Genomic DNA, 13997 nt, shown 5'->3' with positions numbered 1-13997 from the left:
AAAACATGAGCCCAAAAACCCATAAATTCCAAGTAGTGTACTTTTACGCTTATAGTTCTTTATTGATCGCGATCTAACTACCTAATATATGTGTATATCTCTTGTCAAATTGTTTTGTCATACTTCATCGTCATCATATCCCTAGCCGGACGCTGGTGCGGAAACAAAAAAGCCGTCTCTCCAAAACAGCCCAAGATGAAGGCAGTCAACGCCAACAGAATCCATCTCCCTACACGAAACTGAAAGAAAAGAGAAAGAAAAAGTCGAAGTGTAATATACCACCATTAGGTATTACATTGCCCTGATACCAGAACAGGTAGAAGAGAAATAAAGACAGAAAAAATGAAGAGAAAAATCCGAGTTGTAGGCCGTGGTTGAATGGATCTATATGTAAATTGCAGTTGTGGTTGTTGTTGTTGCCATGTACAGCGTATGTATAGTATATAACCAAAGTGAGTGTGTCGTGGGTCGAATTGCTTGTATGCCCTACTCGAGCATGCGTCGTTGTAATTTCATACACTGTTCTCCTTGTCGCGGACCTCGGGTGCGGTCAGCGACCTTTCCCACTCGTCCATGAGGTGGTTGGCGGTGCGCTTGAGGTTGCTCGGCGACAGGCGATTCACCATGCTCGGCAGTAGCTCGTCAAGCTTGGTGTTGCGCAGCACGGTATCCTGCGACGCGCGCTTCGTCTTCAGCGGCGTCGTGGCCGGCCCCTCCGCCTTTTCCGGGATCGACTCAATCTCGTCCAAGCCGCCGTTGTGAACCGTGGAGCCGCTCCACCGGCTCGACTTGACTGACGAAGGCGAGTCCCAGTTGGCCCAGTCATTGTCCTCGAGCGTGTCAAACCCTAGTGGTGTCCAAGAAAATTGCTTGCCCTTGCCGTTCGTCTTGGTTCTTTCCGGTATTGCGATGGCACCGTCGGCTTTGGGCCCTTGCTTGGCGGCGTCCAATGACGAACTGACCCTGGATTTTGTGGAGGGTTTGCGGCCGAGTCCAGTGGGTGTGGCGTCGTGGTCGCGTGCCGCGTGGCTGGACGTTGTCGCGCGCGGCGGAACAGAGCGACGACGCGCAGCTGGTGGTGGTCCGTTGATGGGTTCGTCCCCAACCGTGATTTGTCGGATGTCCTCCACAAAGGCACGCAGGCCGAGCTTAAAGTCCTCGACCAGTGGGAAGACACCTGATGGCTGCGTTTGGCTGCGTGGTTGCCATGTCGCCCGCTTGGACAGTGTGGGGTGTTGCCCTGGTGGTGCTACCATCCTCTCATGCAGAGGCTGAGCCATGGCGCTATCAATGCCGGCCTTGTCTTCATGAAGATTGAATTCCGCGTCAGACCTAGCCGGCGATAACAGCGACAGTGTGCGTGCGTGACCTCCTCGCATGACCTTTCTGCGGCTCTGTGTCGGGGTCGCGGGAGAGTTTTGCTGGGATTGCAGCCAGAGTTTCCTGCGATCCAGATCCATGCTCTGCCTGGTAGGCGACGTCATAACATCCGGGATTTGGCAACGCTGGGGCGAAGCCAGCGCTTGTGATTGAATCTCGGCAGACCTCTTCTGCATGGACTCCTTGGAGGTCCATTGGGCCTTGAGGGAGGTGAGGTTGGCCTCGGCACGTGCGAGCTCTTCGCGGAGCTCCAGTACCCTTCTCTCTTGGGCGGCGATTGCTATTATAAAATCGTTGGCATCTTCGAGAGCGGGCAGCTCAGGGGTCTGCGCTGGCGTAGGCGGCTTTGACGAGAGCGTTACGGGCGGTCCTGCGGATGTGAGCGGACGAACAGACTCGCCCCTGGACGCGGGTGCGATTGGAAGTGTTAGTGAGAGCCTGTTGGCTTGTCGAGGCGTGGGCGAGGCCACCGAGTGCGCGCGGGCGTGTGTATATCGTCGGCTGGGAGGTAATTCGCGAAAAGGCCGTGGAGGCGGCGGCATGGACTCTGCATCAGCTATTTCCACGCCAATTGTCCCGTTTTTTTGTTGCTGTCGTGAAATTTCGTCGTCCTTGGCCTGCGCCAGCGCAGTCTCAGGGGTAGGGGAAAAGGTTGTGGATATGGCCATGGCGGCGGGGGGCGAGAGAGGATTGGGATTGTCGTAAGGCGTGCGGTCAGCAGCCGAGGAACGACGCCGAATTTCTTGACTGGAAGCCATGCTGAGGCTTTGCGGTAGGAGAAGCAGCTTGGAGGATGAAGAACGTCGACGATGGTGGTGGTTGTGCTGATTGTGGTGGCGGTACTGGTAATTAGCAGCGTATGAGAGGGTGGCGGGCCCAGCGGCACCAGTCCTGCGGAACCCTAGGCGGGCAGGGGCGGCACGGCTGGATCTGGCGATGCGCGGTCTTGGACGACGGGTTTGTATCAAATGTCGATGATCATAAAGTATATGAAGAGAGCAATTGGCGACTGCGATGCGCAGGTGAAAGCCCGTCATGAGGCTTCTGGCGAACGGCAGGAGGAGCAGGGCGGTTTGGGCATAGTTTGCGGGCAGCTCGGTAGGATGGAGGATGCGAAGTAGCAGTAGTCAAAGAGATTGGAGTTGGTGGCTGTGTCTGGGGTAACTATCACTCTGGTCACTGGTGGGTGCCGTTGACCAGGTTGATATGATTTTTTGTTTTCGTCCCCCTATACAGCTGGGGATGATCTTGAGCCCTGGCCAACGCAGGGTATATCGCTGTGTTTCGACTAGACCGGGGGTATGAGCTTGTTTGCTTTGGTCCAGGAGCTATGGTAGTAGGGCTGCCTCGAGGTTCGGATAACGTTGTCGGTCGCTTGATGAGAACGGATGAACGTCATAACAAGAATACACGGCAAGAGTATTTGGTTGCAATACTGGCAGTAAAAGGTCCCGTTCAAGAGCGGGTGAGCTGGCCGTTTAGGAGGAGGGAGGGAGCCGAAGCAAGGTGGCAGCAAAAGCAAGTTGATGACAATGCGCGCATGTACGAATAGCGTAAGGCGAATCTTGGATCGATGCAGAAGCGAGGTTTCGGCGGAGCGGGTGCGTCGGTATTATGCGATGGTGTTTCTCGCGTCTTGGTTTGTTGTCTTTGGCATGTCTCAGGCCAGCGTGGGGTGAGGTGGTCTTGAGAGTCACGGGGCGGTGAGGCAATGAATGGAATGCGGAAGCGAGGCGGGGAGACGTTTTTTTTTTGTGCACCTGAGAGTGAGGGGTCCTGTGACGCAGACTGACTGCTATGATATCGGGAGAAGTGATGGCAGCAGTTGGTATTTACAAGCATTAAAGATGGAGTGTTATGCGTATGTATGTCAACGAAATTGCGGTATGCATGCCGAAATGTTTCGAGGCTGAGTTGAGATGCAGTGTTGTTGTAGTGGAGATGGCGAACCGTTTCAGCGGCTGCATCCGCTGTAAACCGTCCCAACAGCACCAATCCAGCACCAAAGATAACCGTAAAAGCATCCCATTGTGACTCCCCACAGTCTCTGTTTGCCGGGTCAACCAGCGGATCGACAGTGGATCGGGCTTCTATTTTCAGGCCCGCCAGGTCCGCGAATGGATCCTTGAGTGGAGGCCGTTCCTGGGCTAGCAATGGCAATGGCAGGCAGTGCCCCAAAGCTTGGCCGCAGTCCCCTGGAGCTAAACCTGTAGTGCACTGTAAATCTCCCTTGGAGGCATCAGGCGCACGAGAACGCCCTCGCCTGGTTGCCCACTTTGCGTGGCCATGATCCCTGATTTCTCGCCTGATGATGCCACTGTCGCCAGCATCACCAGACTGTTGGCAGCCTCATTTGCCACCACCGCTTTGTATCCCAATACGTCGAACGACGATCAAGGGAGGAGAGAAGAGCAGTAAAACGAAGCCAAGAAAGAACTAATTGCCCTCGCCAATGTACCAACGACCCCCATCTGATAGGCACACCATTGCGTTTGAATCTACGATGCTCACGGTGCGCAGGTGATTTGTACACCGTCGAAAACTCTCCGGCATCGTCGGTACCCCGCACGGCCTGATCCTGCCCACGGTCCGGATCCCGCGGCCTGAGCAGCTTGCTGTAGTCAGATGACGCTGTGTCACGGCGCGCGAAATACACAGCAGCTGCATCTTTCCGCCCGAGTAGCCGCAGTCTGTCTATATTCTTGGGCTTTTCCCAAGTTCTTGGGCAACATCAACATAACCAGTATCTCCAGCAGCCTTGTTCTTCCTCTCAGCCTCCTCCTTGTCCTACCCGTCCAACTTCACCGTCGCACCACAGAATCGATGGTTGCAAATAAAACACGACTGGGGAGCTGCGGCCAGTCAAGGCTTGTAGTGGGTTTGTTTAACGGGAAAAATGTCCTCTGTTGGCTATAAAAGCTATCACAGAATATCAAGATAGAGACGCGACCATTGCCACCACAGCTATTTGGATGATCGTTTTTCAAAAGCAGGGCAGACTTAAACGGGGAGCGCATGGTTTTTTTTTAGGAAGCTATTAGGCTACTACTTTTTAATCTTTAATTTTTGTATATATTTACTGTTCATAACTGCTGTTCTTTTGGTGCCTACTACGTAGGTAGAGGTAGCGAGCATCGCCACTTTTTTCTCTCCTTCTTTAAGCAATCTCTCTCTCTCTCTCTCTCTCTATTCTTAGTCCTTAAAATAGACCTTAATCGAGAGTAGATTAATTCATCTTTCTCTTTGGAACAGGTTACTCAACGCACTGCCTGTCCTGGGAGAAGAGCAAACGGATTGAGAAGAAACAAGTACAAACAAGTCCCGCCGGCCTGACACGATGCGGGCCGTTGCACTCTTCACTTCTGTTCTTTGTACCCGACGTGCACCTCTCCGAGTCGGCATGCTCAATGTTCACCCTCGAGTCAAGTTTGAAGATGGCGGATCGACTGTAATCCGATTTCCAAAGGTGGGCACCACCATATTCCCCGACCCGACGAAAAAGGAGCGGTACGAAGTGGCCGTGATGCGATGCGCGATGTATACAGGAACACTCGACCATCCCTGTACCGTTTGTGCTGCATTCTAGCACCAGAGAAGAGAGCCAAATGAGCTAAATCTTTGATCACGATGGAATATTCATATGTCGACGACGACACGGACATGATGGGCGTGGCCGAGTCTCGACGACCGCTAGTGCCTGAATCCCATCCAACGTTGACCTCGCCGAAACCTGAGATTGCCAGTCTCAAGTTGACCAAGATTCTGCTGCAGCTACCCCGTTTAGACGTGCTGATAATTGGATCTCTGGCACTGATTTCTTCCTCCGACGAGCTGTTGTGCCATATGCGGCAGCGTCGGCCTGCATGACCTTGTACGGCTGGGTACCCGCGCGAAACTCATCCACTGTACGCTTTCTTCCAGCCACCATTACCTTGAAAAGATCGAGCGGTTCCATCTTAGACCATCTCGTCAACCAGCGAGATGGTAACGAGTTGCTGGAGGACTGTCAGCGCAATTTAGTGACACGGTGACTTTTTCGGCGGCTCCCACGTGATGGAAGAAGGATGACGACGGCAGCGGCGAGAGGAGTTGCATTGGGAATCTGATGAAGTGATCGTCTCGAAAGGTGGTTGCGTCTCCATGAAATACTACTATGCGATGATTTCTAGCCGCGGCTGGATACTATTGGTGTGCTCTTCGACTATACACCGTATCACAAGAGCCAACATGGACTGATGGTGGGTATGATTTATCTGAGAACGGCTCGCAGGTGTACCGGCCGTCCAAGAAGAGGCGCGCATTTGAGCCTTTTGGGCACTGAGAGGATGAAACACAAGACATGGACGACTCGGTGTAAGCCAACAGGCTCAGAGGTATGACTTCATGTTGGCGTGCCCGAGCGAGCCGACCACGAACCCGCAGTGGGATGGAATCCGGAGACACTCGAAAAAAATGTGATATACGACGACCATTTTGGATTATTTGGATTCACAATCCCATTTCTTTGAGTTTATTTTCTCGAATGCGCCACATCTCGTGGACCTTCTTTTTTCTTCCGCAGACCCGCGGCTGGGACGGCCCCGAGGCCCAGCCTTGTGTCAAGTACGTTTCGCATCTTCCCCTCTGCGATCCGGAGTCCAGCCTGCCCGTATTCCCCGTTTCCCACACCAAATCCCGGCCCCATCCTTTTATCGAGCGATTAAGAAAAAGGCCTGGCTAATAACCAGTGACCACTCACCACCTGCGCTCAACGGTCTGGTCGGCTTCCGTGCCTCAGACTGCCCTTGCTTTGGTGACGACCCGGAACGTGGGTGAGCCGTCCTACCAAGTGAGGGCCAAGCTGTTTCACCAAACCAGCTCAACAGCCAGAGGTCCTTGATTTAAAATTACGACATGTTCTTAATTTTTGCCCTTTTTTAAACTCTGCCATTCCCCAAAAGCTTTGTTTCTTCCTCTCCCTCTTGGTCCTGTCCTTTGGTCAACTTACACGCTGCGCTGTCTTCAAGTTCCATGCCATCGGGCAACCAAAACCAAGCACTCTCTACCGCGTTGACGTGGACTGCCGTCTTTACCTAATATACTTTAACTATTACTTTCATTTACATACTTTCTATTATCTTTTATTTCTCCGAAGCACTGGATTGCTTGTCAACATATCTTCACCCGCGTTGCTGGATCGACTTGGAACAATCTTATTCACTCATTACGACTCACACGACGCCTATCACACTCACTCGAAATCACACCACATCGCCGCTTCACAATGCCTTCATTAAAGACGACAATTATCGCGCTCTTTGCCGCCACGGCCACGGCCATGCCTGCCAGCGTCCGCCTTACACCGCGCCAGATGCAGTACCACGCGCTGGCCAAGCGACAGCAGGAGAACGCCGCCGAGGCTGGTCTGAGCGACTTTGACATTTTGCAATTGTAAGTTTTCTTCTAGTCTGCTCGATCTCTCCCACCCAATTCACTCACTGACACCTTCCCACCCAGCGCTCTTACCCTCGAGAACCTCGAGGAGACCTTCTACCGTCAAGGCTTCGCCAAGTTCCCCGCGGCGGACTTCAAGCAGCTCGGCCTCGACGACCAGCAGATCAGCGACCTGCAGCAGATTGGAAAGACCGAGGCCGAGCACGTCGGCCTGCTTCAGTCGTCGCTCGCCCAGGGCGGCGTCAAGCCCGTGCAGCCGTGCGAGTATGACTTCAAGTTCACCGACGCCGCCGCCATGGTCCAGACCGCCGCCGTCCTCGAGAACATTGGCGTCTCGGCCTACCTCGGCGCCGCGCCCCTGCTCTCCGACAAGGCCATCCTCGGCACCGCTGGCTCCATCCTCACTATCGAGGCCCGCCACCAGTCGTCCATCCGCGCCTTCTCCAAGCAGGTCGCCGTGCCACAAGCCTTTGACGCGCCCCTCGGCCCTCGCGCCGTCTTCTCCCTCGCCGCGCCCTTCATCAAGTCGTGCCCCGAGGGCTCCAACCTGAAGATTGAAGCCTTCCCCAAGCTCGCCATGGACGTTGGCGGCGGCGCTGCGCCTGCCGAGGCTCCCGCTGGAGAGGCCCCTAATGCTGGCGCTGAAGGTGCCGCGGGCGAGGCCCCTAAGGCTGGTGCTGAGGGTGAAAAGGCCGAGGGGGCCGGCGAGGGCGAAGAAGACGAAGAAGGCGAAGAAGACGAGGAAGACGAGGAAGACGAAGAGGTGGGTGAAGCCAGCGAGGGTGCTGTTGAGGCTCGCGCGGAAGCTGCTGCCCCGGCGGCTGCCGGCCCCGGCGCACTCTCGGTCGGCTCCAACTTCAGGGTCAAGGCCGACGGTACCAGCGGCTCCGAGGCCACCAACTGCGCCTTCACCTCGGGCGGCGTCTTCCCCGGCGGCACCGCCTTCTCCAACTTCACCCAGGCCGAGGGATGCCAGGTGCCCCAGGGCGTCGCCGGCATCACCTACGTCACCCTTACCAAGGCCGCTCCGCTCTCCGGCGTCCTGACGGACGACATGATCGTCGCCGGGCCCATGGCAGTGACAATTTCTTGATACCAGCGTTTTTGTTTCCTAATCTAGTCCCTTTTTTATTGTTTGCGCAGGCGTGGCTACAACTTGAAGCATATTCCTTTTTTTTTTTGTAACACTGTGGAAACCTTGAACCAGGTAGACAGCTTATTTTTATTCTTATACATTTTGGGTGGTTCAACACCGAACAAGCCAACTTTCCCAGTCAAAAACAGGATTGTGAGAATTGGGGGCGAGCCTTTTTGTCTCATGACAAGAAGCAAATAAAAACACGAATATAGGGTTCAAAAATAATGCATATACAATACACTGGCGTTGAGCCGCGCAATCTCGATGCCTTGGCACACACACGCACAAGATTTCACAGATGGAGGGATCGGGGAGTATCGCCTCACCAACTAGACATCGTACTTCTTCCGCCTCAGGCCGTTCCACACGTGGCCCCGGTACTTGGAGCTGCTGAAACGGAATTCGAGGCACCAACTCGTCCTTGTAAACAATTCCAAACGACGCCAAAAGACTTCTCTGACACGGGAGCACCGCCCCCCCTCTTTGGATCCCCTCACATCTCCACCAATCTGCTTCACATTGACATTCGTCCCTTGTCAGCTGCGGTGGCCCTCGTTGCCAAGTCCGGCAATCGGCATTTCACAGCATCGGGTTTGAATGACAATTTATTCTTTCGCAAAACGTCATGACAAATTTCGACTCATCCGTGTATTCACTATCCTTGTACATGGATGCTACTGGAACCACCTGCGGCATAAGTCTTTGGTCCTCCTCCCTTGCGCGCCTGGCAATTATTTTGGCTATGCCCCATGCGCAAGTCTTGACACTCTCCCTCAGGAAGACTTTGAAACCTTCAGCGTACAAATGCAGCTATAAATGCCCTTTTACCAACGCCATGTATGCCTGTCCTGCTACCATCTCATGCGTGTTCAAACGTCATCTTCAACTCGCTGGGGTATTCGCCAGAAACAGCTTCTCTCGTAACAAATGTCGTCATGTCGTGCTGGCCCACAACTCGGGTTTCTTTCATCTCAGTCACGAATATCCTCAAAATGGTCTGGCATCAAGATACGCCCGAGCCTTGGCCCAGGCAGCCTTGTCGGCGGCGGGTAGCTCCTTGTTGTCCAGAGTTTGTAGTCCTTGGTTGATGCTATTGAAAAAGTCGACGGCAAGGCGGAAGTCTTCGGTCAGACCCTCGGCATATGGGACAAAGGTCTTGGGGAACTCTTCTAGACGCTTCGCACGTGCCTCCTTGCCGTCGCTAACTTCATCATCATCGAAAAAGGTGCGCACAGCAATGCCCAGGCCGATATCCGGCTCTTGCAGGAATGGAAGCCTGTTCTGGTTAGTGCTCTGCTTGAAGGTAGCCGTCAACTGTCAACTCAAATAGCGCCAACTTACGTGTGACTAATTTCGAGATAGTCGTCTCTTTCACGCTGGCATTGGCCATACATGAACATGGAGGCGACAATACCTTCGATCAGACCGCGATCGGCTTCACGAATAGCCGATGATAGCGATCGGAACATGAGCAGACTCTTGTTCAAGGGACCAGTGTAGCCGAATACTTGGTGGCGTAACTTGAGGAGTGTGGCGGCTTGGCTGATGAGAACCAGAGCTGCCTTGTCTGCGTCACTACCCTTGCGGGGAAGACCTGGAGTGGCCTCTTGGTGCTGTCCATTCAGGCAGCCAAACTTGACAAGCTCGAAAGCTAGGAGGGCAGCCTCATCAAGCGCAGGATCAATCGGGTTCTTTTCGGAAGAGTCTCTTAGCTCTCTCAGATGTAGCATAGTGGTAGCCAGAGCGCGACCCCATTTCGTCAGCTGATGTGAATCATCGACGTAACCACGGAGGTGAAGGAAGCGCCATATAGCAACGGAGACAATCATGCCGGTACTATCGACACCACGGATTATCTTTTCACGGCTGATGGTCTTGGCGACAAATTCGGTGTTTGCGAGAGCGAGGACCTCAAGATAGACTGTTCCTTTAAAGTCAGTAGGGAAAAATTGACGCAGGCTCTCCTCCTTGACATCCCAGGTACCGACAACCGCGGAAGGGGCAGGCTGCAGGGCGCGGTGGTTGATCTTGAGAGAAAACGTGGGATCAAACCACACGCGCATGGTAATATCCTTGTGTCCAATGCCGCGATGGACTCTGGGAATGATAAGCCCAAGAGCCTGCTCCTTGATGGGCACAATTTTAGAAGTCATTAGCTTCTTGTATTGGTCCGAGGCAGTTCCATCCAAAGTTGGCTGCACCAGAATTTGACTGTGCGTTATACAGTTCAGCATTGAGGAGCTAATTAAACCAACATTAAGGTAGTGGAACAGCTCGGCAGGGAGCTGCAAGCCCAAGTATTCGTGGTTGTCCTGAGTGAGGGTGTCGAAGTTGTGGACCTTGACTTCGCCTTCTTCGGTGATGTGGATGAAGTGATTGACAGCCATTCTGGCCTTGCGGTACTTGTCGAGCCAGTTGGGTTCCTGGGCAACGAGGATATCATTAAAGGATGCGCATGCTGACGCCACGGACTTTTCCGAAGTCCGCAGGATGTTGATTGCATCCATAATGGTGGAACTGGGCTGGTACATGGGGTCCAGCAGAGGAGGGAAGGCGGGGAGAAACGAGGTCCCAACCATGAGCAGGGCATCGATGAACATGGACTCTGAGACCCCGAGAGTACGCAAAACACGCTTCTTGGAGACGGCAGAGACGGTGTGGTGCTCAAAGTCAATACCCCGGATTACGCAGTCTCTAACCTCGTAAAGCAGGAGCTCCTGAGAGCCCATGACGGCGGCGCATTGATCGGAATCCACCATCTCAAGGTGTGCGAGTTGTGCGCTCGCATTGTAGGGAGCGACAAGAAAGTGAAGCTTGCGCTCTCTGAGTATCTTTTGCAGGAGAGGGTAGAGATTCTGCAGACGGAAAGCGGCTGAACTTGGTTAGCTAGGGTCGATGGGTAGCATGACAAGCGTTCATACTGGGATTACCGCCAAACGTGTTGACGGCCTGCTCTGCTGATGACTGCGAGTAGAGATTCCATGCCTCGTCCGTTTTGGCGTTGGCTGCGCGGGCGCGCTTGAGTGACACTTCATCCTGGCCGGTGATGGACAGGCCGTCGAAAACCAAAAAAGGAGTTATGTTGCTCTTCCCCCAGAGGTCTAGGTTTTGGTTGATGTGCGTAGTGATGCCAGTCAAGCCGCCGAGGGCCGGGAGCAGCGGTTCGTGAGCGGAGGAGTTGTCGAGAAGGTAGCCGAGGTAGTAGGTCGCATCGATGGCTACGGAGCAGCCGTCGAGCTCGGCCAAGTCAAAAGAGCTGTATTATGTCAGTCGGAGTCGGTGCGAGGGTTAGGCAAAACCATACGTAGCCAGGCCATTAATACAGGTATCCTCAACTAGGACTGCAACTGGTCAGTAATTTTGTGACGGGGTCCCAGCAAGTAAAGAGTCGATATGTGGCCGAGGGAAGCTCTGCAAGACGGAACAAAACGCTCAATCTGTGCTGCATTGTCCATATCGGGATAATGTCCTGGCATTCCACAGTGTCGAAATGGGGGAGCAGTATAGGGCAAGGGGTCGTATGCGACACCGGTTCTGCTGCGTGGAGTCGGATGATGCAGTTGACGATTTGCGAATTGACATGAACTGATTGCGAGAGAGAGAGAGAGAGAGAGAGAGAGAGAGAGAGGCGGACACGCGGGAATCGGAAACAGAGGAACGGAAAGGTCCAACACTCACAAGGCATGTTGTGCGATGCGTTGCGTTCAACCAAGAGTTATATTGTGGTAGGAAACGAGCTGGGCGTGGATGGCGCGTGATGGGCAAAACGACGGAGCCAAGCAGCAGAAAGCGACGAATTGCGAGATTCGATCGAGAACGATGCAATGAGCGTTGTGCGCGAAGCGAAGACGGCGGCTTTCGGGGCGTTGATGGAGGGAGGCGGACGCTGGCGGGGTGCTGAGTTGAAGCTGGCGAGATGGAGAGAGAGCTTCTGTGGAGGCCGGGGTCAGTCGTCGGTTGCTGCAAACGCGAGCAAGGAGCAGGCCAATGCTGGGCGAGGGATGACAAACAGGGCAGAAAACAACGACAGAGAGAGGCGAACCAGTAGGGTTGGCTGCTGCGAGAGGAGGGGGGGGGGGAGGACGGTGCGACTTGGGCTGGGTTATTCGGTAAGAGGAAATTAATCAGGGACCCAAGGAGAGATTTGTTAAGGTGCAGGCGCGGCTGTTCAGGGCGGCAAAACTTTGGGGCACACAGTGCTTAAGTATTATGACACGGTGCGGCCAAAGGGCAAATCTGGGGCCGATACAGCTACAGTGCACCATATAATTCGCACCGTATTTGACGCTTGTTTGCTTGTGTGACTTTGGTGATACGACCGGTCTGCTTTGCTGCTAAACACCGAAAAAGACAAGAAAGAAGAGGTGGAGTACAAGAAGAAGAAGAAAGGTCGGAAACAATGAAGGAAAATAATCCAATAGAGTTAATAGAGCTCACCAGAGGTATGTACTTATAGCCAAGCCTAGGGTGGCACTTGTCTGTACTAAGCGTATAGTATAGATGTACGACGACGCAAACGCTTGAGAAAGTAAACAGAGAAATGGAATCTATGCTGGCTACTATCTAAGAATTAGCACCTCAAGTATCCACAAGTACTCAAGCAGTCGTCGCCAAACTCTTTCTCGCCCGAAAATACGCTCCATTGTTCTTGTGCTCCCGGAACGGATTCCTCGGCACGCGCGCGTCACAAGCCAGGTATCGCTCCGCCATCAACAGCACGATTGGCTCCGTCCCGCCATAGCCCATTCTCACGTACTCGTCCTCCTTTTCCCGCGCGACCGGCTCATGCAGCAAGATGCGTCCCATCTCGCCGCCCCTGACGCACCGCATCCGTACCGCTCGCCCCCGTCGCGGCGCCGCTACGACCTCGTCCAGCACGTCCGCCCAGAGCCCGTCCTCCAGGTAGACGCCGTCGAGGTGCACCTCACCGCTGCACCCGGCCAGCATCGGCACCAAGCTCGCCGCTCGCACCGCCACGCCCGTGAGGCGCAGGCCGCGGAGTCCTACCAGCGTGCGCTCCGCCAGCAAGCGGCCGACGCGATGCGCGATCGGCGTCCTCGGGCTCTCAGGAACACCGCCGCCGGTCGCCTGTGGCACGAGCAGTTCAAGTGTGCGCAGTGCCGGACTGCTCAGTACCACGCGCGCGCAGTCTTCTACCCAGTTATCCCACCACCTGCCCGGCTCGTGGTACGCGGTGAAGGTGACGTGCTCGAGCGTGCGGGCCACAGCCGCCAGCGCCAGCGCCGCGTCGTCCGGGAGGTGGCCTTGGGTAGCGGATTTCTCGTCGTTCAAATCCCGCGGAACCCGGGTTGCAAAGGGAACCGCGCCTAGCCGCAGCGTCCGGAGGCGTATTCCCGCGTCGTGGATCTTCCCGGGAAGCCGCTTCATGATGCGGGCAAGGTAGTAGTCGCGGCTACCGTTGGGACCCTTCCACGGACCATGGTGCCCGAACTCGACGAAACGGCGCAGCCCGTCAAGGTCATTTGTCTCGAGGATCGCACGCGCGTCCATCAGCGCACCACGCTGCGCACCGATCTCCAACGCCTCCAGATTCGGCAGCCTCGTTAAGCACGCCGCGAGGGCGTCCTCGAAGTCTTCCGTCGCCATGCAGGACCAATACTCTATCGAACTCTGTTTTCTGTATGCCTTGTAGCCATCTATCAAGATTTTGAAGAGGCACCGTTGATTAGCATCCACAAACTCATACTTCTGTGTTAAAAGGTCGCATAGGATGTCTTGATCTTGGCCTTGGTCTTGGTCTTGCTCGAGGTTTAAATCCCATGCCACGGCAATATTGTAGTGGTTCCTAGCCATGGCATCGACGTCGACGCGATAGCTTTCATTCCCGAAAGCTCCCGCGTATTGCGCCTGATCAGCGACCAGCGACAGGGCGTCACACAGCTCTAGCAATATGCGGTCCCGGAACACGCGCAGGTCTCGGGTCATTTCGAGTTCAGTAAAACCAGTGTGAAAAACCACGCCTTGGATACATGCTGCGAGATGAGGCTGCCTCGAAACCTTGTCTGCCAACGCAAACATGCCTTCA

At 54.5% G+C, this 13997-nt stretch overlaps 4 protein-coding genes across 4 annotated transcripts; 1 reads left to right on the top strand and 3 right to left on the bottom strand.

The window, feature by feature from the left end:
* Positions 1-512: 512 nt before the first annotated feature.
* Positions 513-2138, bottom strand: ISF_01344 (hypothetical protein; the record flags this gene model as incomplete). Its single annotated transcript, XM_018844951.1, has 1 exon — positions 513-2138. One exon carries the CDS (start codon positions 2136-2138, stop codon positions 513-515), a length of 1626 nt encoding a protein of 541 aa, XP_018707717.1.
* A 4505-nt stretch (positions 2139-6643) lies between these two features.
* Positions 6644-7906, top strand: ISF_01343 (Ferritin/ribonucleotide reductase-like protein; the record flags this gene model as incomplete). The annotated part of the gene is made up of 2 exons (XM_018844950.1): positions 6644-6810; positions 6877-7906. The coding sequence occupies 2 exons, from the start codon at positions 6644-6646 to the stop codon at positions 7904-7906; spliced, it is 1197 nt and encodes a 398-aa protein (XP_018707716.1).
* Positions 7907-8938: 1032 nt separating this feature from the next.
* ISF_01342 (XPG I-region protein) lies at positions 8939-11636 on the bottom strand (the record flags this gene model as incomplete). The annotated part of the gene is made up of 5 exons (XM_018844949.1): positions 8939-9227; positions 9293-10823; positions 10873-11207; positions 11256-11292; positions 11630-11636. The coding sequence occupies 5 exons, from the start codon at positions 11634-11636 to the stop codon at positions 8939-8941; spliced, it is 2199 nt and encodes a 732-aa protein (XP_018707715.1).
* A 911-nt stretch (positions 11637-12547) lies between these two features.
* Positions 12548-13897, bottom strand: ISF_01341 (hypothetical protein; the record flags this gene model as incomplete). Its single annotated transcript, XM_018844948.1, has 1 exon — positions 12548-13897. One exon carries the CDS (start codon positions 13895-13897, stop codon positions 12548-12550), a length of 1350 nt encoding a protein of 449 aa, XP_018707714.1.
* Positions 13898-13997: the final 100 nt, after the last annotated feature.

The sequence above is a fragment of the Cordyceps fumosorosea genome (genome assembly GCF_001636725.1).
Source record: "Cordyceps fumosorosea ARSEF 2679 chromosome Unknown scaffold_2, whole genome shotgun sequence".
NCBI lineage: Eukaryota > Fungi > Ascomycota > Sordariomycetes > Hypocreales > Cordycipitaceae > Cordyceps > Cordyceps fumosorosea.
The sequence above is the reverse complement of the archived record's forward strand: the minus strand, read 5'-3'. Positions and strand labels throughout refer to the sequence as shown.